The sequence below is a fragment of the Heterocephalus glaber genome, unplaced genomic scaffold (genome assembly GCF_053883595.1).
Source record: "Heterocephalus glaber isolate CG9 unplaced genomic scaffold, H.glaber_assembly_v1.0 deba00001447, whole genome shotgun sequence".
Lineage (NCBI taxonomy): Eukaryota > Metazoa > Chordata > Mammalia > Rodentia > Bathyergidae > Heterocephalus > Heterocephalus glaber.
In genome coordinates, this window is record NW_028258299.1 from 9,180,558 (window position 1) to 9,206,395 (window position 25,838).

The following is a 25,838-nucleotide window of genomic DNA, read 5'->3' on the forward strand; positions in this document are numbered from 1 at the left end:
GTTTGTAGAACAGACCATGCTAGAACAAGAGGATGTCAGCTTCAGAACTATAGGGAATTTAGCACCAATGTGAAATGGTCCAGTGCCCAGGAACTAGATGAAATGATCCTTGAGTTTTAGTCTATGAGTTTATTGATTAAATGTGTCATTTTGTATGGTAGCCATTGGATTTTTTTTCTTGATCCATACTGACAATCTCTATCTTTTCATTGAGGAACTGGGACTATTTACATTGAGAGATGTTTCTGAATGGTATTGATTTATTTTGTCCTTGCATCATTTTCCAGTTGCAATCCCCCACCCTAGTACTTAAATGTTAACAACCTGCCCCAGTGTATTCATTCTATTGGATTTTTTTGGCTTTATTTGTTTGTCTCATACAAGTATATATCCTTGAGAATTTTTTGAGTGCTGGATTGGTGGTCATGAATTCTTCAGGTGGTCTTTTTCATGGAAATATCACATTTCTCCATCCATTTTGAAAGACAGTTTTTAAAATGTATAACTTTATTATCATTCACTAAACACACACATATACAAAACTTAAAATTATTCAAAGAAAAACAATGCAAGGGAAAAAAACTATAATAATATTCAAATATAGTAGAACTCAACCAAAGCAAAACTGAGAAGTACTTAAATATTTTTCCATATAATTAAAAAAAAATCTCAAGCATTACCAAGACATCAGAGGATGTGATTTCTTTTAGAAAGTTTTTCAAGATTAATATTGAACAAATAGTGGTCTGGTAAAAGATTCTAATTAGCTAGTAGGCTCCACATAGGCCAAATTTTTTTAACTTAAATTTTAATACAGTCATATGACACGTGATGGAAATGCATTCTGAGAAATATGTCATTAGACAATTTCATCCATGTGTATTGCAATGTACCACTCAGAGTGCAAACTTCTAAGTGCAAACTGAGAAAGTATACATCAATCATCTGTAATGGCCTCTTGATATTATCCAAATAAGCAGTTAAACACAAGACACATGAGGCTACCACCAGCAAACAGCACACTGTTTCACAGTAAATTCTGTTATATAAGTAGGATTATGGTCTAAAGGATGAAAAGCACTGCATGTTATGATAAGCACCTAAATCAGTAACAGTCATTTATCACACTATCTATCGCATACTGTATACTGCACATAGATGTATGTGCTTCTTCTGGAAACATACCCTTCTCTCCTTCGATCTCAGTGACTCTTTCTTCCCAAACCACTGAGAAGCTCCAGCCTAGGAAAGATAGTTTTTGTGGATATACCAGCCGGGTTTGAAAGTTATTTTCTTTTAGAGCTTGCAACATTGCACTCCAAGCTGTCCTGGCCTGAAAAGTCTGCAGTAATTTTAATGGGTTTATCCGTAGAAATGATTTGTTGCTTTTCTCTGACCATTTGATTCTGTTCTTCTGTTAGACTTGTAGGATTTATTCTATGATGTGTCTCAGAGGGGCTCTTTTCTGATCATGGCTATTTTTGGTTCTATATGCCTCTCTTCTCTGTATATTCAATTATTTATCCTTATATGTAAAGTTTTCTGGTATTATTTAAACTTCCTTTTATGAAATTTGTACTCTTTTCTGATTTTTGCTAACTCCAATTCATCTTAGATTAGTCGTTTTATATTACCTAGGAGATGTTGGATCCATTTTTCATGTTCTCTTATTGTGTTTAAGGTATTTGTCATTAATTATTCACCCATAATAGCCCTACCTTCTAGTTCTGACACTGTCCTCGGGTTGATCAATTGCAATGCTCATGCTTACAATACAAGTTTTAATATCCTGAACTTCTATTTGTAAACTTTTTATGGATTCTAATACCTTTTCATGTTGGTCAGTCATGTTTTGTATCATTCTATTTAGCTTGCTATCTACCTATTAGCGTCTTCTGTAGACATGCTGATCATCTTGTTTATGTGGCCCATAATCCGGTTGCTTAGGTCTTCTGTGATCTCGCTAAATGACTTATTGATCTATTTTGTTGTCTCTTCTGTTATCTTTTTGAATAATTCAAGTGTGTGGTTTTTGGTTTTTTCCCCTTTGATGCCCCATGGGTCAGCTTTACGGGAGTTAGGAATTTTTGAAGGCATTTTGTACCTTGTAGTCTCCTGTTTCTATTTTTTGTTTGTTTGCTTTTTTCTATTGAACCTTGTGAGTTGATTGTACTGGTAAGTTTTGTGCTCTTTTTGAGACTTCATTAGTTAATGTCTACTTTTCAGTGGTTCCATCTTAGTATGACTATTGGCCTTGTCCTCTGTTCCAGGATTCAATCTCCTTCATTTCTCTTGGAGGAAAGATTGCAGCATATTTAGTCCAGTAACTAGTTCTTTAGGTATCAGCCACAGTAATGTTAATGACGACTTCCAGGTGATCCAGATATTGGCAATCTGAAAATAATAGCATCAACTATGTCAACTTTCTATAGTATTAAAATCAGCAATAATAATAGACAAACTGGATATTCACAAATGCTAAGAATCAATAGTGTACTCTCCTTAACCCTAGAAAAGAGAACTATAATTATCATATGAACACTAAGACAAACCAAATATTTACCTAGTATTGATTCACAGTAAATATCTACTAAATTTTCCTTCCACTAACAACAGAACCATATTCATCAATAATAACATGAAGTGAACTATCTATCTAGAGATTCATAAAGCTTAATAGTTATGCTAGTGAAAGTAGAGTGGCTTAGCTACTTCTCAAGTTTCTAAAACAAAATAAGCCCCACCCACCAGTTAAGGAGGAAATGTTTATTTAGCTCACAATTTGTAAAGGGTCCAGTTCATAAAAAGCTGGGTCCAAGGCACACTGTCTTCACAGAAGTGAACAGCTCCTGTTGGGATGAAGGTAGCAAAACAACCAAGAGATAACCACAGTTTCTCTTTGCCACTTTTATCTTATGCAGACTATTTAGGGCATTTAGCACTCTCACCCTTAATCCTAGTGACCTTGAGCCTAACATTGCACCCTGAATCACTCCCAGTATAACAAATTCTAGACCAGCTACCTCTGATCATTCCCATCTATGACTCCATGATGCTTTGGTGGGACATCTAGACCCAAGCCCTAACATACAGGGTGTGAGGAACTGGAGAATTAGATAAACAAAAATTTAAAAATCTGTGGGATATGAGATGGACAAGAGAAAAGTGTGATAGGGACCATACTGAGGAGTAAAATAAAATTAATAATGTTAGAATATTGTTACAGGAGAGAATCAATGAGAAAAGAGGGGAAAAAACAGAAAAAAAAAGAAATAAAAGAGAGAAAAAAGTTGGTAGGGGATGATAGAGAAAAGAAACTAAAATGAAAAAAAACAAAAATTTTTTTTAGAAATAAATCATGTTGGCCTGGAGATTTAGCCCAGTGTTTCCACCATCTGCCTTGTAAGCACAAGGTCCCGAGTTTGATCCCCAGTACCAAAAAAAAAAATCATGCCCCCCAAAAAACTGATGGAAGAAAGAGAATAAGTAAAGTTAGTTAAAATTTTTTAATGATGCAGTTGAAGAACAAATTCTTCTGTGTTTCTGTATGAGTAGTTTCCTTCCAATATCTACAGTCTTAGAATCCAGTCAGACATGATTTTCTCCATCCAGTTTTAGGTCTATGGGATTTTCAGGTGCCGTTCCCACACCAGAGACCTTCTGTATGTTTACACCAGGCTGTGGTTACTGTTCCAGCCTGGTGTGACCTTGCTTACAATGGTAGATGAAAAAAGCCATCATCCCTCTGGTCCTTTCTGGATGTAGCTTGAGGGGGTGGAGTTCCAATGGACTGTTGGTCTTATTGCTCTCTTTTCCTTTTGAGCATTGTCCTCATCCAGGATCTGTTTGGTCAGTTAGTCCAATCTTCTGCTGCTCTAGGTAGGAGTTGATGGATGGTCACACAATGCCTGGGTCAGCTATGGTCTGCTTGCTATCCTGGGTGGTGCCTATAAAAAGAGCTGTGAGGCCTCAGTTGTCTTGATTTTCAAACACTGAGTGCTGGAGAACTGATTTTAACTTCCAGCAGTAGGGGCAGTTGGACACTAATGGTATTGCTGCTCCTTGACAAAATCAAAAGCATATAGTTTATCTTTCTCCCCTTTCCACCAAACCTTTGGTATTGTATGGAATCAACCACAGATTCTCTGCATGAACCTTAATCAGTGCTTTCCTGTCTAGCACCCAGACAAGACCACTTCAAGTTTTGATGAAGAAAACCTCATCCGTAGCACCCTGGACCTCTTTCTTGCTGGGACGGAGACAACATCCACAACACTGCGCTGGGGTCTGCTATACATGGCCCTTTACCCAGAAATCCAAGGTACATGTGCAGTGTGTGCTCCTGACCAGGGCAAGTGGTGATCCTGGAATGCAGGACAGCTGGGCAGCATGGAAAGGCAGGCAGCACAGTCCCGAGGTGATATCTACCTTGGCATGGGTACATACTTCAAGTCTACTCTTAGGATTGTGACTGGTCCGGGTAATACAAGTGCTGCAGTGAGTTCATGCCCAGAGGGAACTCTGAATCTAGGGGCAATGGTGAAGTCCATGATACTGTGATAAATTCCAGGAAAGAGTGGCAGTCTCAGTTGGAAATCCTCTCCCAGCCTTCCTTGCTCTTTACTGGTGCCTTCTCTTTCTTTCTCTGTACTGGATGCTATTCAGAGTCCTTGGTGTGCAATGCAGTGCCCTCTAATACATCTCCTTTCTGCCTGTCCTGCCTCATCCCCAATGTAGTGTATGAGGGCTCCCGTAAAGTACATTTCATTCTCTTGTCACTGTTCTTATTTATGCCCTCAGCCTGACATCTGCTCTTCCCTCTACCATGAAGCTACTTTCCCACTTTCTCCACAGAATAACATTATTGACCTTAATATCCTCCACTACTATATTATATTACTGGCTTGGCATTTATTTGCATTGTCTTATGCCTGAAATGACTTAATGAAACTCAATTAATGTGCTTTTCACACAGTATTCTTATAAATTCCCCACAAACTCTCATACCTCCATGGACAGTGGCTGTTCCCATCCCTATTTTTCACACAGCTTTCAGAACTGTTTGAGGATGTAGTGGATGGAGACTTTCATGATGCCATTTTCCAAACTGTGTATTGGAATTTAATAAAGAGGCATACAACAAGATTTGTGAATAAAGACCAACCTTTTTTGCTAAGATAAACACAGAATAGATGAGATCAGAGTACTTCCCATGTACATTGATAACTTTATTTTTAAAATTTTTTTATTGGTACATTTTAGGTATACAATATAATGGCATTCAGCATGGGAAATTTGCCCCTTACATAATCTCTCTTGGTTCTTATTTTTCCTCTGCCCACCCTTCAAACCCTCCATGCCTTCCTATTTACAAAGACTTTGTTTACATTTTTTCATTGTCTCATATTAATTCCATTCCCTTCTTTCCTTTCCCCTCCCCCTCCCACTTCCCCTTCCCCTTTGCCCCTTTTTTTCCTATTCACATTCTGTATTATACCTTTTAGTCCTTATTTACACTTTCAGTTTCTCACACTAGAGAAACTATTCAGTATTTACACGTGTGCCCTATTTATTTCACCTAAGAGTATCACCTCAATGTGCATCCATTTAGCTGTAAATACTTCTAATTTCCCTTTTATTTACTCCTGAGTAGTACTCCATTTTATAAGAAAAAAACCATTTTCTTTCTCCAGTCTCCAGTTGATGGACACTTGGGCTATTTCCAAGTTTCAGCTATTATGAACTGTGCTTTTATGAACATGGGTGCACATACACCACTCTGGTGCAATTCTTTTAATTCTTTGGTTAAGATACCCAGCAGGGGAATAGCTGGGTCCAATGAGACTTCCAGTTCTAGTTTTTGAGGTATCTCCATACTGATTTCTGTAGAGAAGAAGGAAAGGGGACATTACTAGAACCTCTGCAGTAAATCCTAGTCTCCTGAGAGCCATGGCAACATAGGGTGAATTAACTTATTGTACAGGAAAGGTAGAAAAATGAGACTTTGAGAAGAAGCTGAGCTTTGGGTCTGATCAGTGCTGCTCTGGGAGCAAAGACAACAGCCCCCAGCTTACCCCACCTTTTATTCAGTACATCAGGAGAAACAAATGTAACAAATGATACAGAACAAAGAGTTCAGTACATCGGGATAAACGAGGTGTAACAATCCAAGAACAATGAGGAACTGAGTAGATGAAGATTTTGTTCCTTCCAGGATGTCTTCAGCTGGTGTAATCTTTTCCTGGAGTATCACAGAATCACTGGATCCTTGAGGTCTCAGTTGTGACCAGAGGCCAAAATCGAATGATGTCTCAAAATGCCATAGCTTGCCTGTAGGCAAGAAAACTAGGCCTAATCAAATGATTTTTTCCCTAAAATTATGTAGCATTGCTCCCAACATATCTCCCTTTCTTTTTGCTTTATATGATGGTGTTTTTAGGAAAAGTGAGCACACCCAACAATGGCTTGTCCCTATATATTGTGAGGATCTAAAGTGTGTTTGACTGGCTTAGCCATCTATAATAAGCATAATTTCTCTTAATTGGGCCTGTAAAAGGATTAAAAGGTAATAAAAAAATTTTAATGTTGGCTAAAAAACTCAAAACTTTTGTTGAACTCAAATAAATATTATCTTCTGTTATACTTTTCTACTGGGTGTTTAAAACCAAGTTACAGTGAGACCTATATTAAATAAAATCAACCTCTTGCTATCTAACAAGGTCAGTTGAGTCTCCTCAGGCACTGTCTTAGAACCATACATAGAGCCTCTTAGTTTTTCTGTCAGTGTGAGCCATCAGGATATGTCATGGCCTTGCTTCACCATCTTGCTTTCTGCGAAAGCATGGGAGATTTTTTCCTCCAAGTGGCATTCCTTTGGCACACTTTTGTTCAATCTTTACCATTTCGTGTTCAGCAACCTCCCTGCTCAGGAGGTTGGGTTACTCACCAAAGATGCAGGATCTTGGAAAAGGTTCCCTCATGACCTGGATATTTTTGTTATTGTTGTTGACCTTGCAGGGCCAGGGCCAAAATATTGGCTGTCATCTTAGCCCAGATACCATTTTAGTTCTGGTCTCTAAACTTTGGTTGTTGAGCACCCAGAAGAGAAGGTCATTAACATTAGCATTGTAAGAGGAGTAGTGAACTCAACTATTATAATTTTACCTGGATATTAAGCATGTTGGAATAAAAATATAGTTAAAAGACTGTTATTATTGCCTATTATGGTTGTTCTTGTGGTTGAATTCCTAAGGAGCTACCTTTGTACAGGATTTCATCTAAAGAAATTAAATCAGCTTACAAGTGTGCTTATTATCATAGGTGGCTGGAGCATAAGAGAAGGCAAATATCTGAATCAAAAGGTTATTATCATAAACAATATGTTGGAAGACCCATACAATAAGAGAGCATGAATACATTTTGTACACCAGAAAAGGAGCAGTAATAAATACCACAGTTATATAAAAACTTATGTTCTTCAATGTAGTTTGGTACCAAAAGCATCTTTCTAATAACACTCTTTTGTTCAATTAATCTTTTGAAGATAACCAATGTAGACATATCACAATAACATATTTAGAACTTAACAAATGTAAACATTTTATAATAACATATTTAGAACTTAAACTTCAATGATAACCAATGTAATCAATTTATAATAACCTATTGAGACAATATTTACTGTGGTGTGTCTCCCATAAGATTATGAAAATTACTAGGTGGACCCTTTAGTGAATTAAGACCAGAATAATTATTTTCTGGGTGGCCACTTCTTTATTCACTGAAGGGAGTACCCACAGTCTCTATTTACTTTGACAAATAAATCTTGATGGTACTTTGATCAGTTAGCAACCTGGGGGAAGAAGGGCATGCCTTTAACTTAATAGCATTTATCTGTAAGCCAATTTCATAATAGGTGAATATCTTTGAAGAGAAAAAAATTTTTTTCAAAATGTGAAAAGGAAAAGATAGGAAAAACATTTTGAGCTCAACTGTACAAACAAACAGACAACAAACAAACTTACAAGAAAATTTATGAAAGTAGAGTACACTCAAATATATTTGGCCAAATAGAATTATAATATTGCTTTTATGTTTTTTAGGTTTATAATTGTATATAAGACTGGTCAAAAACTTTTGTAGTCAATTTACAGAGATCTCTTGAGATTAGAATCAGAAGGAATGCAAGCACTTTTATAGCTGTAAATGTAAAATGAACATTTTCAAGTTGTGCCCGCCACCTTCTTTTTTTTTTATAAATCTACATTTATTCTTCCTCTGGGGCATCATCTCAGTTCTGGACCCCACTGTGGATTACTTGGTCTATAAGACCGAGGGCCTTACCAAACGCTCCAAGGAGCTGACTGCAGCGAAGAACACCCAGGAAGGAACACACCTGACAAGTTGGAAAAGTAAAACAGACCTTTATTAGTCTGGCCAGATGGCACTCCCCAAGCAACAGGCTTAGAGAGGGCCTCGAGTTCAGGGGGTTGGAAGGTTTTATAGGGGCTGCAGGGGTGCTTAGCAAGCAGAACTACAGAAGTGAAATTTTTGCAGTTAGGGGATGGTTGGGGGGGTTGCAGATGTTCTTTACTTAGCAAACAGGATGTTCCTTACACAGAAACAATGGTATGTTCCTGGTGTCTTAACAGATAAACAAGTACATCCTGGGAACTCTGTGTCCTGTAGTGAACCTGAAACCCACAGGGACAAGATGGAGGGCCTGTAATAAGATGGCGTTACTTGCACTGTCTCATCTGGGTCTTACATTCCCCACTGATTTTATGCAAGCAAGTAATCTTACATGTGGCTTTCTTCATCAAGAGGTACTGAACAGTACCTAGCCTGTTGGTTCAGAGCCATTAGGTGAACAGATCCTACCCAGGCCCTTACATAGGCCATAAGTTTATTAATAAAGCATGGCCCAAAAGTCAAAGCTAGTAACAGGATTAACAGGGGTCCAGCAAGGGCAGAAACAAGGGTAGTCAACCAGGGAGACCAGTTAAACAAAGACTGATACCACCCAGAATTTTCTTCTAATCTGTCATATTTTTCTAGCAAATGGTTGTTCACTGTAGCCAGGGTGTCTCGAATAATTCTTGATTTATTGGCATAATAACAGCACTGTTCTCCTAAGGCTGCACACAGCCCACCTTCTTTCATGAACAGGAGATCGAGACCTTGGCGGTTCTGGAGGACCATTTCTGCCAAGGAGTCCACTTGTTTTTCTAGATGGGATACTGATTTAGCGATCAGGCCCAAGTCTATCTTTACCTGTTGAGTTAGGGCCTTAAAGTTGGCATCTTGCACCACCAATGCTGCTGCTCCTAGGGCTGTGGATCTTGCAATCCCTCCTATAGCCAGTACTGGGATTAGGGCAGGAGGATGCTTTATTCTTATAGGGTGGACTTTCCTAGTCAAATATTCCCATCCCTGTTCTCCACCATATATAAATACCTGGGGCAAGATATGGACCAGCACACAAACCTCGGGCTCCCTTTGTAGGACAGCAACAGAGAGGCAAGGGGTTATGCCTCCTGTGCATGTCCACCATGAGTTGTTTTCTGCCCTTAGGTACTTATCAGGTTCTGTAGAAGCTGTTTGGTAAAAGCAAGCACTGTCCAAGTAAGATGAGATGACCTTAGAGTTTTTAACGCACGACCCTCTTCCATGTATATCCCCTATTGACAACCTCATCTGTTTCCAATCACACCCATCTTGGCTGGTTTCAGTGTAAGTTCCATTGATTGCTATTCCTATATAATATGGGGGCTTTGGGTTTAGACACATCCAACATTCATTAGTAACATTATTGTTTGATCCATTTAACACCATAAACATAGCATCCAGCATTTTTTAAGTATGGTTGGATTGGCGACTCTGGGGCAGTTATGGGCACCTTGTTGGGTAGGGTGTTACCCGGGCGGCCAGCGGGGTGAGTGTGTGTTTTCTTTCTCAGCCAAGGAAGTGGAATTTCCTCAGCGCCTGTGGGGTTGGCCACTGTCTTTTGGGGGGCTCAATATCTTATAAAGATTTTCTACTGGTTTGGATGGTGTCACTACCGGACTTCGCTGAATGATGATGTCTGTCATTGGGTCCTCTCCATTTGCATTCAGTGCCACCATCCAAAATTTACCTTCCTCCCATTCTTTGTATGGATTTTGCCATTGTTTTAGCATTAACCAAATGGGCTTACAATGTCCCAGGGAGCATGAGATACTAGCTGTTCACCACTCCAAGGCTAAATACTGGTCATTATTTTTCCACGGGGCTATGGACTCACAGCCCCAATAGTAACAGTGGTATCCTGGCCCCCCATTACATTTTGGGTCTTTACCTATAGAACATGCATAAATATCTATGGTCTGGAGACCCCTTTTTCTGTTAAGTGTAGACCATCCCAGTTTTCTGCCAGGGGTTGAAGGGGGATCTGAACATGGTCCTGCAATGTCAGACACTCCCACGGTTCCAGTAACCAGTCCTATATCACACAAGTCAACCTGAAAGACAGACTGTCTGTCTGTTGTGACAATGGCAATCAGGGCTCCAGTAAGTGAATTTTTGAGAGACCATGTCCAATTTTGGGGGGCATGACTAGAAGGTGCTAGCCATTGAACATCTCCTTGTACCCAAGCCGACAAGACCAAGGTTCCTATAAGTCCCCACATTACCCATCTCAGTCCTTGATTAATCTTATCTTGAGGGGGTCCTCTTTGTTCTGGTTGATCCACCATGTCAACACCACTTCCTCAGCGGGTGCCACCTTCAAATGGCTGGGGTGGATCCAGGCAGAGTGTCCAGCTACCTTCACCACTGAGGGAGTCACCAGGGCAAGGGGAAACGGTCCCTTCCAATGGGCTTCCAGGGTCTTGGAATCAAACCTGTGAATAAAAACCAAATCTCCTGGCTTATAAGGCAAGGGTTGTAGAGGTTTCTTGTTGGGGTAAGGCATGGTCTTTCTCAATTTATCATGTAATTCTGACTGAAGCTGATAGACAACCTTTAAAGACTTAAGGAGCTGGAGGTGGGAAAGCTTTTTCCCCAACTCCAAATCAACCAGGGGGACAATTGGGGGAGATCACCCATAAATGATCTGGAAGGGTGACAGATTGAGGGACGGCTTAGGAGTGCACCTAGTGTGAAGAAGGGCAAAGGGGAGAAGCTCTACCCAACCCAGTTTAATCTCCAGGCATAATTTAGATAGGGCCTCCTTTAAAGTTTAATTCACTCTCTCTACTTGCACTGAACTCTGAGGCCTATAGGCACAATGTAAATTCCATTTTATCCCTAGAGCTTTACCAATCAATTTAGATATTTTAGCCATGAAGGCTGGGTCATTGTCAGATCCCAGGGCTAGGGGCAACCCAAAATGAGGAACTATTTCTGTCAAGAGATTTTTGACAGTTACTTCAGCTGTCTCTCTCTCAGTGGGGTATGCTTCTATCCATCCTGAAAAGGTATCCACAAAAACTAGTAAATATTTATACCCATACATGCCAGGCTTTATTTCAGTAAAGTCCAATTCCCAATGTTCTCCTGGAGTTAATCCTCTGTGTCAGACTCTGGGGGGTTCTGTCACCCGATTTGCATTTACCTTGAGGCAGGTGGGGCACCATCTCACCATGTCCTGGGCCTTTTGGGCCAATCCCTAGCTGATGAAATGGGGAGGCAGGGCAACCATCATCCTTTTCTCACCAAGGCGGGTGGAATCATGTAGATCGCGCAGCAAAGTGTCTGCTACAGGGGCTAGGAGCACCACTTTTCCATCATTAGTCATCCACCACCCATGTTTACCTTGAGTCCAGCATTTCCTGTTCATTTCTGCTACTTCTTTATCTGTGTATTCAGGTTTTTCTGGGAGTACTGGCATGGAAAGCAAAACCATTTGCTTCACCATTGATCTTTGGGCAGCTTGTTTTGCTGCCTGATCAGCAGCATTATTACTAATCACTTCGGGGCTAGACCCCTTTTGGTGCCCACAGCAATGGATGATGGCAACCTCTCTGGGCAACCAGATGGCTTGTAGCAATTCCAGTATCTCAGTCTTGTTTTTAATTTCCTTTCCTTCAGAGGTCAGCAGCCCTCAGTTCTGATAAATTTCCCTGTGCACATGGGTGGTGACAAAAGCAAAATGGCTGTCAGTGAAAATATTTATCCTTTTGCCTTTCCCCAGTTCCAGAGCCTTAGTCAAAGCAATCAGCTCAGCCCTCTGTGCTGATGTCCCTTGGGGTAGCCCCTGCTCCCATTCCACCTGTTGGTCCTGGTTGACCACCACTGCCCCAGCATACCGCACTCTGTCATGCACGAAACTGCACCCATCAGTGTAGAGCATTGTCTCTGCTTGGGGGAGAGCCTGGTCCATTAAATCCAGATGCCCTCCCCTCAAGTTTTCAAGAGTCTTGAGGCAATCATGGATGGGCATCTGTTCATCGGATTCCAGGAGTAGAGTAGCCAGATTGAGGCTAGTGGTGGTGGTAAACTTAATGTGTGGCTGTTCTAACAAGAGTCCTTGATATTGTAACAGTCTGGCATTAGACGGCCATTTGCTAGGCAAGCTATTCAACAAGGGCTCAATGGCATGGGGAGTGATCAAAGTCAAATCCTGTCCGAATGTCAGTTTGTCAGCCTCTCAGGTTAGAGCGGCAGCTGCTGCTACCGTCCTCAGACAGGTAGGCCACCTTTAGGCCACTGGGTCTAGTTTCTTCGAGAGGCATGCCACTGGCTGCTTCCATGGTCCCAAAAGCTGAGTAATCACTCCCTTGGCTACCCCATTTCTCTCCACTACATACAGAGTGAAGGGCTTGTTTAAGCCTGGCAATGCCAGGGCTGGTGCTGATGCAAGCTCAGTCTTGAGCAATTGAAATGCCTGCCCGCAAGCCTCAGTCCATTTGAAGGGCGTATTTCCCCCAACAGTGGCTTCATGCAGGGGGTCGGCAATCTCACCAAAGCCAGGAATCCAAATTCTGCAATACCCAACAGCCCCTAAGAATTCTCACACCTGTTTCTTTGAGCTTGGCTCCGGAATCTGGAGAATTGCTGATACCCTTGATTCTGCCAGCCTCCTCTTTCCTTTCTCAAGAATGTAGCCCAAGTAGGTTACCTTGGTCTGGCAGAGCTGAGCTTTCTTCCAAGACACCCGATATTCCAGGTCTTGGAGGACTTCCAGGAGGCCCTCAGTGGCCACAAGACATTCTTCATCGGTCGAAGTTTTCACTAGGAGGTCATCTACATACTGAAGAATAGTTGCTTGGGGAAAAACTCTCCTTAGCTTTCGTAGATCTTTGCTGAGAGCTTCTCCAAACAGAGTGGGGGAGTTCTTGAATCCCTGTGGCAACCAGGTCCATGTCAGCTGTACAGTAGTCCTGGTGTCTGGGTCAGTCCATTTGAAGGCAAAGAGGGACTGGCTCACTGGTGCTAGGGGCAGGCTGAAAAATGCATCTTTGAGGTCTAATACCGAGTACCACACATGAGCAGGAGGGATGAGACTCAACAGTGTATAGGGGCTTGGTACCATTGGGTGGACAGTCTCCACCCAGCTGTTTACCTCCCGCAAATCCTGTACTGTTCTGAAGTCTGAGGTGCCAGCCTTCCTCACAGGAAGCAGGGGTGTATTCCAGGCTGACTGGCAAGGGACCAAGATGCCAGCTTCCTGGAGTCAGTGGATGTGTTTGGAGATCCCCACCTTGGCCTCCAGCTGGAGGGGGTACTGTCACACACAGACAGGGGTAGCAGAGGTCAACAATTGAACCACCACTGGGGCATGGTGTTTGGCCAGCCCAGGTGGATTGGTTTCAGCCCATACCCGGGGAAACTTTTTCTGAAGGTAGTCCTATTTCTGTTCGGGGGGCTCTGTGCCCTCCTTTAGCAATTTAAATTAATCTTCTAGGGGAAATGTTACCATAATGGCAGAGGGTGGCTTGAGTTCGAAAGTCTCTCCTTCAGGCTCAAAGGAAATAACAGCCCCCAATTTTCTTAGCAAATCTCTTCCCACCAATGGGTATGGGCACTCAGGGATAACTAAGAAGGAATGGGTGACGGTGCCTTTTCCTAGATTTACAGTTCATTTAGTGGTCCAAGGGTAGGAGGCCGACTTTCCTGTGGCTCCAGTAATGGAGGTTTTTAAGGAAGTGAGGGTTCCAAAGGGGGTCTTCAGGACAGAGTAGGCTATTCCAGTGTCCACAAGGAACTGGACATCTGTTCCCACTATTTCCAAAGCCACTATAGGCTCGTTAGGGTTAAGTGGCCATGAGCCTTGGCCCATCAATCTTCTTCATCTACTAAAAGGATTCTACCTTTTTCCTTTTGAGCCTCCTTTTCTCTTTTTCTTTTTAGCTTTTCACAGTCCCTTTTAAAATGGCCCTTTCCTTCCAATAGGCACACTGATCTTTTTCTAATAAGGGTCAGATCTTTCCCTTGTTCCCTCCTTTGTTTTCAGGTCTTTCTTTCTGGACAAATACTCCATCAGCCAAAGTGGCTATGGTCACTTTTCCCAGCCTCTTGGCCATTCTCTCTTCCAGAGGATCCCTGTTGTTAAATGCCTTCATGGCTACACTCATCAACTTTTCTCTATTCTCTCCCTCAAATCCTTCTAGCCTTTGCAGCTTCTTTCTAATGTCTGGGGCCAACTGGGTAACAAATGCCAAATTTATTGCCTGCCGATTTGCAGGGGCATCTGAATCAATTGGAGTATATGTACGATATGCTTCCAACAGATGCTCCACAAAGGCAGAAGGGGATTCCTCTGATCCTTGAAGGACCTCGCTTACCTTGCTCAAATTGGTAGGCTTCCAAGTGGCTCCCCTCAGGCTGGCCAGGAGATGCTGATGATAGTTCTGGAGAGCCTCTCTCCCACCCAAGGAATTAACTTGCCAACGGGGTTGGGTGGATGGGAGTTGTGCCTCAATACAGGCCCACTGCTGTTCATCTAGGGGGCCCTCTGCTCTGCCTAATACTGACCTTACAGCTTGGCCCCAGATTCTTTCCCTCTCCTCTGAGGTAAAAAGGACCTGGAGGAGTTGTTGGCAATCATCCCAACTAGGATCATGGGTATGAAAGATAGACTCTAGGAGAGAGATAGAGCTTGGGGTTTCTCTAAAAAAGGAGGATTCTGGTGTTTCCAATTGTATAAGTCACTGGTAGTGAAAAGGATATAAACATAGTGACCTTGCTCAGTCTCCCGAAGGGGCAAGAGAGAAGCCAAACTAGTTTCCCCCGCAGGGAACTCACTAGGTCCATACGCAGCCCCAGCTCACATGTGTGGGGGAGAAGTCACCAAGTCTAGAGAGTGGGGCCCCTCAGGGAGAGGAGGATAGAGAGAGGTAGGAGCCAAAGGTTGAACAGATGGAGGAAGGAAAGGAGTTTGGGGTCTAGAATGGGATTCATCTGAGGAGTTGGAGGGTTCCACATAGGGCAGAGGCCCTCCCAAGGGATCTAGGGGGTCAGGTTCCTGTGAGAGTACTGGCTTGGGAGCCCGGGTCTTAAGTCCCCAGTGTCCTTTCAGGGCAGGGACTAAAATGCAAGTGTCTGTTTGAAGAGAACAGCACTGCAGCCAACCCAGAGGCTCCTCACAAGCCTGAACCCAGATGTCTATGTAGGGAAATTGGTCTGGGTGGCCAGGGCAACCGGTGACTTTGCCCCACACCTTCTGGCAAATACTGGGGTCAAAAGTCCCTTTGGCTGGCCATTCTACCCCGAAGGCTGGCCATTCCAGTTGGCACAGGGAGCGAAGTCTTTTGCGAGAAAATTTTTCCCCATATTCATCTTCTTGTTCTGGAGAAAAAGCCAATTTAAAATTAGTGAGAAAACAGTCAAGTGGAGTGGACCCGGTAGAGCAGGATCCTCCCATCACTTTGCTCCTGATGAGGACTGAAAAGAATGCAAAGTCAGACAAACAACAGACACAACACTAACACATAAAAGATGAGACAAATGGGCACCATGAAAAACTGAAACTAAATCTTTCCTTGTTCCTCATCAGGAAACTTGGGGTCAGGGGAGGCTTCCTGGCTTGTCAGTCACTTCACTCCTGACTTAACAAATGGTTGCAACCAGCCAAAAACTTACCTCTGGAGGTTTTCTGAGGTCTGTACCTGAGAGTCTCCTGCTGGATCCCGCCACAGAGTCTCGGCTGAACCGGGGTTCCTACCCGGGGATCTCGCCGGGGCCTCCAAAATGTAAGACCAAGGGCCTTACCAAACACCCTGAGGAGCTGACTGCAGCAAAGAACACCAAGGAAGGAACACACCTGACAAGTTGGAAAAGTAAAACAGACCTTTATTAGTCTGGCCAGATGGCACTCCCCAAGCAACAGGCTTAGAGAGGGCCTCGAGTTCAGGGGGTTGGAAGGTTTTATAGGGGCTGCAGAGGTGCTTAGCAAGCAGAACTACAGAAGCAGAATTTTTGCAGTTAGGAGATGGTTGGGGGGGGTTGCAGATGTTCTTTACTTAGCAAACAGGATGTTCCTTACACAGAAACAATGGTACATTCCTGGTGTCTTAACAGATAAACAAGTACATCCTAGGAACTCTGTGTCCTGTAGTGAATCTGAAACCCACAGGGACAAGATGGAGGGCCTGTAACAAGATGGCATTAATTGTGCTAAGTCTCATCTGTGTCTTACAGGTCATTGCTGGTGAGTTGGGTTCCTTAGGTGCAGCTGGCTCATCGCTCTCAGCCAGGGTGCTATCACACATTCTTGGATATGTTGGTGGTTCTACCAGCATGACCCATGGTCTCACGTTCCAGGAGGGCAGCCACAAGATTTCATCATTATTGGTCAGGACACAGGCAAAACCTCTCCCCCAATTAATTAAGGCAGAAGGAATTTTTTGATGTATGGCCTTTTGTAATCTTAAAAACAAGTTTAATAATTTAGGCTCTAAGATAGAGCAGACCATAGCTCCTTCCAGTCTTTGAGTCAAACAAACTGCACAAGAGGAATCACTTAAAATATTAAAAGGTTGAGAAGGGAACTTTTCAATCACAAATAAAATGGCTAGAAACTCTGACCTCTGAGCAGACAGACCAGGTGTAGGGAACACATAACTAAAGGAAGGGCTCCAAATTGTTGCTTGGCCCTTAGAGGAGCCATCGTGAAATAGGTTGAGGCACCTTGCAATGGCTGAAATTGAGTAATCTTGGGGAGAATAAACTCAAGTCCCCCCCAAAAACTGAAACAGAGGATCACTAAGGTAATGATTATCTATGTGTCCAATGAAATCTGCACAGGCTACTTGACAGTACAAAGCCTTTTATAGCAGCATGTCCTTTTGATCCTTATCAATTGGGATAATGATGAAATGAGGGTCAGCACCAAATAATTGTCGGGTATGATTACATCCCAAGCAAACAATTTTTGCAATTTTCTCTAGATATAATTGTAGAGATTTCACTAACTGGTTAGATAAAAACAACCATTCCATGGGAAAGACCTGTTTCTCATACCATTGTCCTATTAAACTTGTAGGTGAGTGGGGGTTGTTAAGCACAAACAAATGAACTGGATAGAGTTGATAAGAAAAACCTGCCAGTTATGTATTCTTTGTTCTATTAATTGTAACTCCTTTTGTGCCTCTGGAGTTAATCTTCGAGGGAAACTAAGATCAGAATCTCCCTGTGATATTTCATATAAATTTAGCAATGGAAAATTTGCTATCCCTATTTTAGACCTAACCCAATAAAAAGGAAATCGAGGTCAGTCAGTCAGCCACAGAGAAATGTTGAAAAGGCAGTCTTCTAAATCTGAAAGTGGTCACTTCCGGGGAATTGGCACAGGGGTTGGTTAGCCAGGTTGCCATGCATTCATGGGAATGAGGCTGGCATTAACTGTCCATAAGTCATGAGGAAAATGCCATTTCCCTGGCCTTTTTGGAATAATAAAAATGGGTGTGTTCCAAGGGCTCATGGATGGTTTTAAATGCCCTTTGTTAAGTTGTCCTAAGATAGGTTACTCTAAAATGAGTAGTTTCTCCTGTGGCAGTGGCCATTGATCAACCCAAATGGGCTCATTCAATTTCCATTGTAAAGGCAAAGCTCCCTGGGGCAGAGAAACTTCTTCAATAGCCCCAACTAAAAATTTTTTATTGCATCCAATTCCAAGGTGATTATTCTTCTGTTGCTGTCCTATAGGCTGCATTCTGCTTTGAAGTTGCTTGCCTAATCCTACTTCTGGTTCATAGCCTATGTTAGACATCATGTGTTGACCCAGTGAGGTTTCTGGGGGCAAAGTTGTCACTACAACATGCCTTTCTTCCAATAAATCTCTGCCCCATAAATTTACAGGTATGGGGGCTATGTAAGGACAAATGTGTCCCAATTGACCATCAGGTCCTTCATAATGCAGGGGAATGGACCTTTGCAAAACTTGTTGGGAGGCACCAACACCTACCAGAGATGTTTCAGTTGTTTCCCCCCCCCCAAGATGATGGCCAAAAACTTGTCCCAATCACGGACATGTACACCCCCACATCTATCAATCCTGTAAAGAATTTGCCATTCAATGTAATTTTGCACATAGGGTGGCTTCTGGAAATCTTTTGGGTGAAATAAATCTCTCCTTGAGGAATTTCTGGCTGAGGATCCTCTAGGGAATTTTTAAAGCTAACATTATTTAATTTTGGTTAAGGCAAGAGCAACAATTGTGCAATATGATCTCCTTGTTCTATTACCCAAAGTCCTGTGGAGCTAACAGGAACACACAATTCAGAGGTACAATCAGAATCAACAATAGCCAGAATAACCGTAGTTCCTTTCAAAGTTAGAGAGAATTTTCCAAGTATCAAACCAATTGTTCTGGGGGCTGGGGGTCCTCCATGAGTTATTGTGGGGACAGATACTGGTGACTCATCTTACAGCAGGTGAACTTTCTGAGCATCAGGGTAATCTATTCCTGAGCTCCTGAGTGTTCCCCTAATGAGGGAAGAAATGTCCCTCCAGACACCCATGCCATCTGATTTTCCACTTGTGCATGGGTATGAACCAGTACTGGTGATGCAGGGGACTGAAGCCCCCTGGTCCTGATCTCCTATAGTTTCCTGGGGCCAAATTCCATTTTTCTGGCAGCAATGTGCCATCCTTACCATATTTGGAGTGGCAGGGTTTAGTCCAGTGAATGCCTTTTCAACAGCGAGGGCAAGGGCCAGGCAGTGACTTACTTTCTTTGGATGCCTGGCCTAGTGGCTCTGGGTCAGCCTGTAAAGCCACTTTCATTTTGCAGTTTTTTCTGAGATGCCCCAATTTTCCACAATTAAAACATTTTAAATCACTGTGTGTACCGCTTAAATGTTGGGAGATGGCTTGAACCATCAGAGCCAAATTGTACAAAGGAAACCCAATATTCTGGCATGCCTTAATATACGCTCCAAGATCTTTAGTGAAGCAAACAGGATTTATTGCCTGTTTGCAATCCATATTAGCATTTTCATAGGCTAGCTGTAAAATCAGGATGTCTGCTGCCTGGGAATTAAAAATCTTTCTCCTGATAGTTTGTTGTAATCTCGCTACCAATTCTGTGTAAGTTCCAATGGCCCTTGCATGATTTGAGTAAAAGATTTCATCAGCGCACCATCAACTGGCACAGAAGCCCAAGCCCTCTGCAGGAGGTCCTCTAGCTGGTGAAAGAGTAACGCTGGGCAAGAGGCCTGCCTGCTTAAATCTGAAAAATCACCCAAGCCAGATAGCATATCAATAGTAACTTCTCTTGACTGAGCATTTCCCTGAGCATTATTATGAACCTGGTCCCTGATTAATGAATGCAGTTCTACCTCAAAGTGGAGATACTGAGTGGGGGACAGGCACATTTTTGAAAGGTGAAAGACATCATGTGGAACCGGAGAATAAGTCTGAAGTACATTGTCCAACAAACCCACTGTATTGGGGCTTTGGACACCATTAATTAACACACTCTGCCTGAGCTCCTTTAGGATGTTAAAATCAAATGAGGCATGAACATACATGTCCACCTCTGAGGATCAGGCAAAATTGAGATAGCAAAGCACAAAGGGTCTCCAACCACCTTGTTTGATGTCACAGCCTTTTGCAGGGTATGACAATAGGGAGTGGTCCCAGAAGTGGGCTTCTCAATAGGGGGCAGCTAGGCTTTTGTGAGATGGCTGAGGGCCTAGAGAATTAGGGTCTTCCTCAGTATGCTGTGGTGCTGGAGCAGAAGCCTCAGTGAGCTGAAAGCAAAGTGGGGAAGAAGTTGAACAATGGGAAGCCTGGACAGAAGGGCAGGTTGGAGGAGGGGTAGCTGATGTTTCCTGAACTGAGAGAACTTGAGAGCAGAGTGGACTAAGGCCCAAGTGGGTAGGGTTTGGGAGGGGGGAGTCGATCACTTCTTTGCCAGGCCTCACAGAGAATGGTACCTATGGATTCCCATGCTATTAAGTTAGTTGTCCCTTCCTGGGGAAAAGATGGGATGTACATTTGTATATCTTTTAACAAATCTATCACAGCATCCTTTGGTACTGGATACATAGCTTGCTTTAACAGTGATTTAAGTAATTTGGCAAAGTTACACTGCTCTGATGACAGAGACTGACCCATATTTGTAACTCAGCAAAAATAGAAAATTACCCCCAGCTGGACACACTTACCACCAGTGTGCCTCATCTGAGTCCAGAAATCATCCTGGGAGATCCATGCATTCTCTCTTTTACTCTGAGTCTATTTCACAGGCGAGTTCACACCTGGATCCGATTCACATCCACATAGTGCACCTAAGGTAAAGAACAGAGAAAGGCGATGTTACTAGAACCCCTGCAGTAAGTCCTAGTCTCCTGAGAGCCATGACAGCACAAGGTGAATTAACTCATTATACAGGAAAGGTAGAAAAATGAGACTTTGAGAGGAAGCTGAGCTTTGGGTCTGATCAGTGCTTCTCTGAGTGGCAAAGACAAAAGTCCCCAGCTTACCGCACCTTTTATTCAGTACTTCAGGAGAGATAAATGTAACAAATGACTCAGGGCAGAGAGTGCAGTACATCTGGATAAACAAGGTATAACAAATGACTTGCAGAGCGTTCAGTACATCCAGATCAACAAGGTGTAACAACCCAAGAACAATGAGGAACTGAGTAGAGGAAGATTTTGTTCCTCCTAGAATGTCTTCAGCTGGTGTAATCTTGTCCTGGAGCACCAGAGCATCACCAGATCATTGAGGTCTCAGTTGTGACCGGGGGCCAAAATGGAATTATGTCTCAAAATGCCATAGCTGGCCTGTAGGCAGGAGAACAAGGCCTAATCAAATGATTTTCCCTAAAATTATGTAGCATTGTTCCCAACAGATTTCCACAGTGGTTGCACCAATCTACACTCCCACCAGCAGTGGAGCAGTGTTCCTCTTTCCCCACAGCCCCGCCAGCATTTGTTGTTGGTTGATTTCATGATAGCAGCCATTCTTTCTGGAGTAAGGTCGAATCTCAGTGTTGTTTTCATCTGATCTCTCAAATGACCAGTGATGTCGAACATTTTTTCATATGTTTATTTGCTATTTATACTTCTTTGTCTGTGGAATATCTGTTCATTTCAGATGCCCATTTTTGGATTGGGTCTACAAATTTGGAAGGTCTGATTTTTTAAAGTTCTTTATATATTCTAGATAGTAGACCTTTGTCTGAAGGACAGCTGGTGAAACTTTTTTCCCAAATTGTGGGTCATCTCTTCACACTGTTGGCGGTTTCTCTTGCTGTGCAGAAGCTTTTTAGTAAGAAGATATTCCACTTGGTGATTGTGCTAGTTCACAGGCAACTGAGGTTTTGTTCATAAAATCATTTCCTACATCAATGTCTTCAAGAGTTCTAATTAATCTCTGTTCCAGCATTTCTCTTTTAATATTTAGATCTTTAATCAATTTAGATTTTAGTGCAGTGAGAGATATAGGTCTTGTTTTATTCTTTGGCAAGTTGAAACCCAATTTTTCCAGCACCATTTATGAAGAGGCTATCTTTCCTCCAGTGAGGGTGTTTGGCTTCTTTGTCAAAGATGAGGTGGCTGAGTGTGTCTGGAGTTGTTTCTGCATCTTTTAATCTGTTCCACTGGTCTTCAGGCCTGTTTCTTTGCAAGTAACATGCTTTTTTATTACAGTAGCTTTGTAGTATAGTTTCAAGTTGGGGGTTGTAATACCCCCTGCCATGTCTCTGTTACCTAGAATTGCTTTTGCTATTCTGGGTCTCTTCTTGTTCCAAATGAATTCATATAGCAATTTTGGAAGTATGGCTGTTTTCACTATGTTGATCCTTCCTACCCAGGAGCAAGGGATGTCTTTCCATTTTCTGATATCATCTTCAATTTCTCTTTTCAGAGTATTATGGTTTACAGAGAAGTGGTCTTTGCTTTCTTTTGTTAGGTTGATTCCTAGGTATTTCAGTTTTTTGGATGCTATTGTGAGAGGAATTGTTTGCCCTATTTCTCTCTCAGTGAGTCTGTTGTTCCTGTACAGGAAAGCTATTGATTTTTGTGTGTTGACTTTGTATCCAGCTACTTTACTGAATTTGGTTATTAAGTCTAGAAGACTTTTGGTGGAGTTCTTGGGGACTTCTATATAGAGCATCATGTCATCTGCAAATAATTACAATTTGACTTCTTCATTTCCTGTTTTTATTCCTTTTATTTCTTTCTCTTGTTTAATTGCTGTGTGTAATGTTGCCAAAACTCTATTGAGCAGGAGTGCTGATAGTGGACATCCTTGTCTTGTTTCTGATTTTAGTGTGAAGGATTTCAGTATTTGTCCAATTAGTGTGATATTGGCTGTTGGTTTATCATAGATAGCATTTATCAGGTTGAGGTAGAGACTGTCTATTCCAATTTGTTGTAGGGTTTTTATCAGAATTGCATGTTAGATTTAGTCAAATGCTTTTTCTGCATCTATTGAGATGATCATATGGTTTTTGTCCTTCACTCTATTGATGTAGTGTATTACATTTATTGATTTGCATATGTTGAACCATTGCTGCATCCCTGGAATGAATCTCACTTGGTCAGGGTGTGTGATCTTCTTGATGATCTTCTGCATTCTATTTGCCAGTATCTTATTAAGGATTTTTCCATCTATGTTTATTACTGAGATTGTCCTATAGTACTCTTTTTTGGTTGGGTCTTTCTCTGCTTTGGGGATCAAGGTAATGCTTGCTTCAAGGAATGAATTTGGGAGTATTGCTTCCCTTTCAATTTCATTAAAGAGTTTAAACATTAGTGGCAGTAGTTCCTCTCCAAATGTCTGGTAGAATTCAGCAGTGAAGCCATCAGGACCTGGGCTTTTCCTAGTTGATAAGTTTTTAATTACATTTTCAGTTTCATTGATTGATATTGGGTTGTTTAGAATTTTTAGGTCTTCTTTGCTCAACTTTGGTAATTCATAGGTATCTAGCAATTGGTCCACTTCTTCTGTGCTTTCCACCTTATTGGCATATAGGTTCTCAAAGTATGTATTGATGATCCTATGGATTCCTCCTGGGTCCATTGTAATTTAATCCTTTTCATTCCTAATTGCATAGATTTGGGCCTTTTCTTTCTTTTTTCTGATGAAGTTGGCTAAGGGTTTGTCAGTTTTGTTGATTCGTTTGAAGAACTTACTCTTGGATTCATTGGATTTTTTTGTATCATTCTCTTAGTCTCCATCACATTGATTTTGCTCTGATCTTTATAATTTCCTCCCTTGTATGAGCTCTGGGGTTATCCTGCTCTTCTTTTCCTAGAAGCTTGTGGTTCAGTATTGGGTTGTTTAATTGGGCTCACTCTGTTTTCCTAATATGTGTATTCACTGCTATGAATTTCCCTCATAAGACTACTTTCTTTTTTCCCATAGATTCCGATATATTGCATTGTCATTTTCATTTAATTGAAGGAACTGTCTGATTTCTTCTTTAATTTCCTCTGTGACCCCCTGGTTATTCAGAAGTATATTGTTCAGTTTCCATGTGTTTATGAAATTTTTTCAGTTTCTTTTGCTATTGATCTCCAATTTCATTGCACTATGGTCTGATAATATACAAGGGATAACTTCAATTCCTGTGCCCTTACCTAAACATGTTCTATGAATAAGAATGTGGTCTATTTTAGAGAATGACCCATGTGCAGCTGAAAAGAATGTGTATTCTGATTTTGCGGTGTGGAGCACTGTAAACATCTGTTAAGTTCATTTGTTCAAGAGTTTGATTGAGTTCTAGTATTTCATTACTTTTTTTTTGTCTAGTTGATCTATCTGTTTGTGCCAGTGGGATATTGAGGTCCCCCACTACTATTGTATTATTGATTATTTGATTTTTCATGTCCATTAGTATTTGATTTATATAGTTGGGCACACTGGTGTTTGGTGCATAAATATTTATGATTGTCATCTCTTCCTCTTGGATTGTTCCCATTACAAGGATGTAGTGTCCTTCTTTGTCTCTCTTAATCAATGTTGGTTTGAAATCCACTTGATCTGGAAAGAGCATAGCTACTCTTGCTTTCTTTTCAGTTCCTGTCACATGGAGTATTGTTTTCCAGCCTTTAACTTTCAGTCTATGAGTTTCTTTTTGAATTAATTGTGTTTCTTGTATGCAGGATATTGTTAGATCTTGCTTCTTGACCTGTTCTGTCAGTCTGTTTCTTTTGAATGGTGAATTGAGACCATTAACATTGATCATTATAACTGATAGGTATTGACTTTCAATTGTCATGACTTTTTCTTTCTGTTGGACTCTACCCCTTTGCATTTAATTTCTTGTCACACCCAATGGATTCATTCTGCTGGCCTTCCTGGGGTTGTGATCCACATTGTCTTTTTCTAGGTTATTGTGTGAAATTTTTTGGAGTGCTGCTTTGGTATTCATGAAATTCTTAAGTTGCTCTTTGTCACGAAAGTATTTTATTTCTCCATCAATTTTGAAAGATAGTTTTGCAGGGTACATCAGTCTGGGTTGGAGGCTGTTTTCCTTTAGGGCTTGAAATACAGCACTCCAAGATCTTCTTGCCTTGAGGTTTTGCATTGAGAAATCTGCTGTGATTCTGATGGTCTTTCCTTTGTATGTGATTTGTTTCTTTTCTCTGACTGCTTCTAGAACTTAGTTCTTCTATTGGGTTTGTAAAATCTTAACAATTATATGCCTATGAGTAGGGTTTTTTTTATCAAGGCAAGTTGTGGTCCTATATGCCTCATTTATCTGTGTGTCAAGTTCTTTTCCCTTGCTTGAGATATTTTCTGCCCTCACTTCTGTGAACATTTTTTTAATGTCATCTGCACTTTTTTCCTGTTTCTTCATTGACTCCTCTCAATCTGATATTATTCTTCTTTGCACCATTTAGCAGGTGCTGGATTTATTTCTCATCATCCCTTACAATTTTAAAGAATTTTTTCTTTTCCTGGTCACTAATTGCAATCTTATTTTCTATATCTGAAATTCTGTCTTCACATTGGCTCATTCTGTTGCATAGACTTTTGATGGAGTTTTTAATCTCCTGGAAATCTGTTTGCATCTGTTTTATGGATTCCATTTGTTTCCTATGTTGTGATTCCATCCTGTTCCTGAGCTCCTCTATTTTTTTTACCTGTGTCCTCTCTAGATTTATTCATGTCTTGTACTATGGGCACAATCTCTGCTGTTATCTGAGAAATTATATCTGATTTCACTTTTTCCAGATCCTCATTAGTTGCCAGTTCAGGGAATCCAGGTGGTTGAGTATCAATGTTCCATCTTGTTTTGCTTTGGGGTTGGTGTGGATGATCTGGAAGTCTGGTTTTGAGGCTTGTTAATGTGTCTTCTCATTTCAATGGTGGTGGTGGGACTTCACCTCCTCTGTGCTGGGAGCAGTGGCACAGCGACTCAGGAGCCTCCTAGTCTGCACTTGGATCAATGGCATAGT

General features: G+C 41.6%; 1 protein-coding gene across 1 annotated transcript in view; it reads left to right on the forward strand.

Annotated features, from left to right (window-relative positions):
* The window catches only part of LOC101719725 (cytochrome P450 2J2-like), a 62,695-nt gene that overhangs the window by 17,594 nt on the left and 19,263 nt on the right, over nucleotides 1-25,838 (forward strand). Inside the window, exon 6 of the mRNA XM_021248202.2 lies at nucleotides 4,180-4,321. Within this exon, the coding sequence (XP_021103861.2) occupies nucleotides 4,180-4,321 (142 nt within the window). The remainder of the gene's footprint in view (nucleotides 1-4,179; nucleotides 4,322-25,838) is intronic.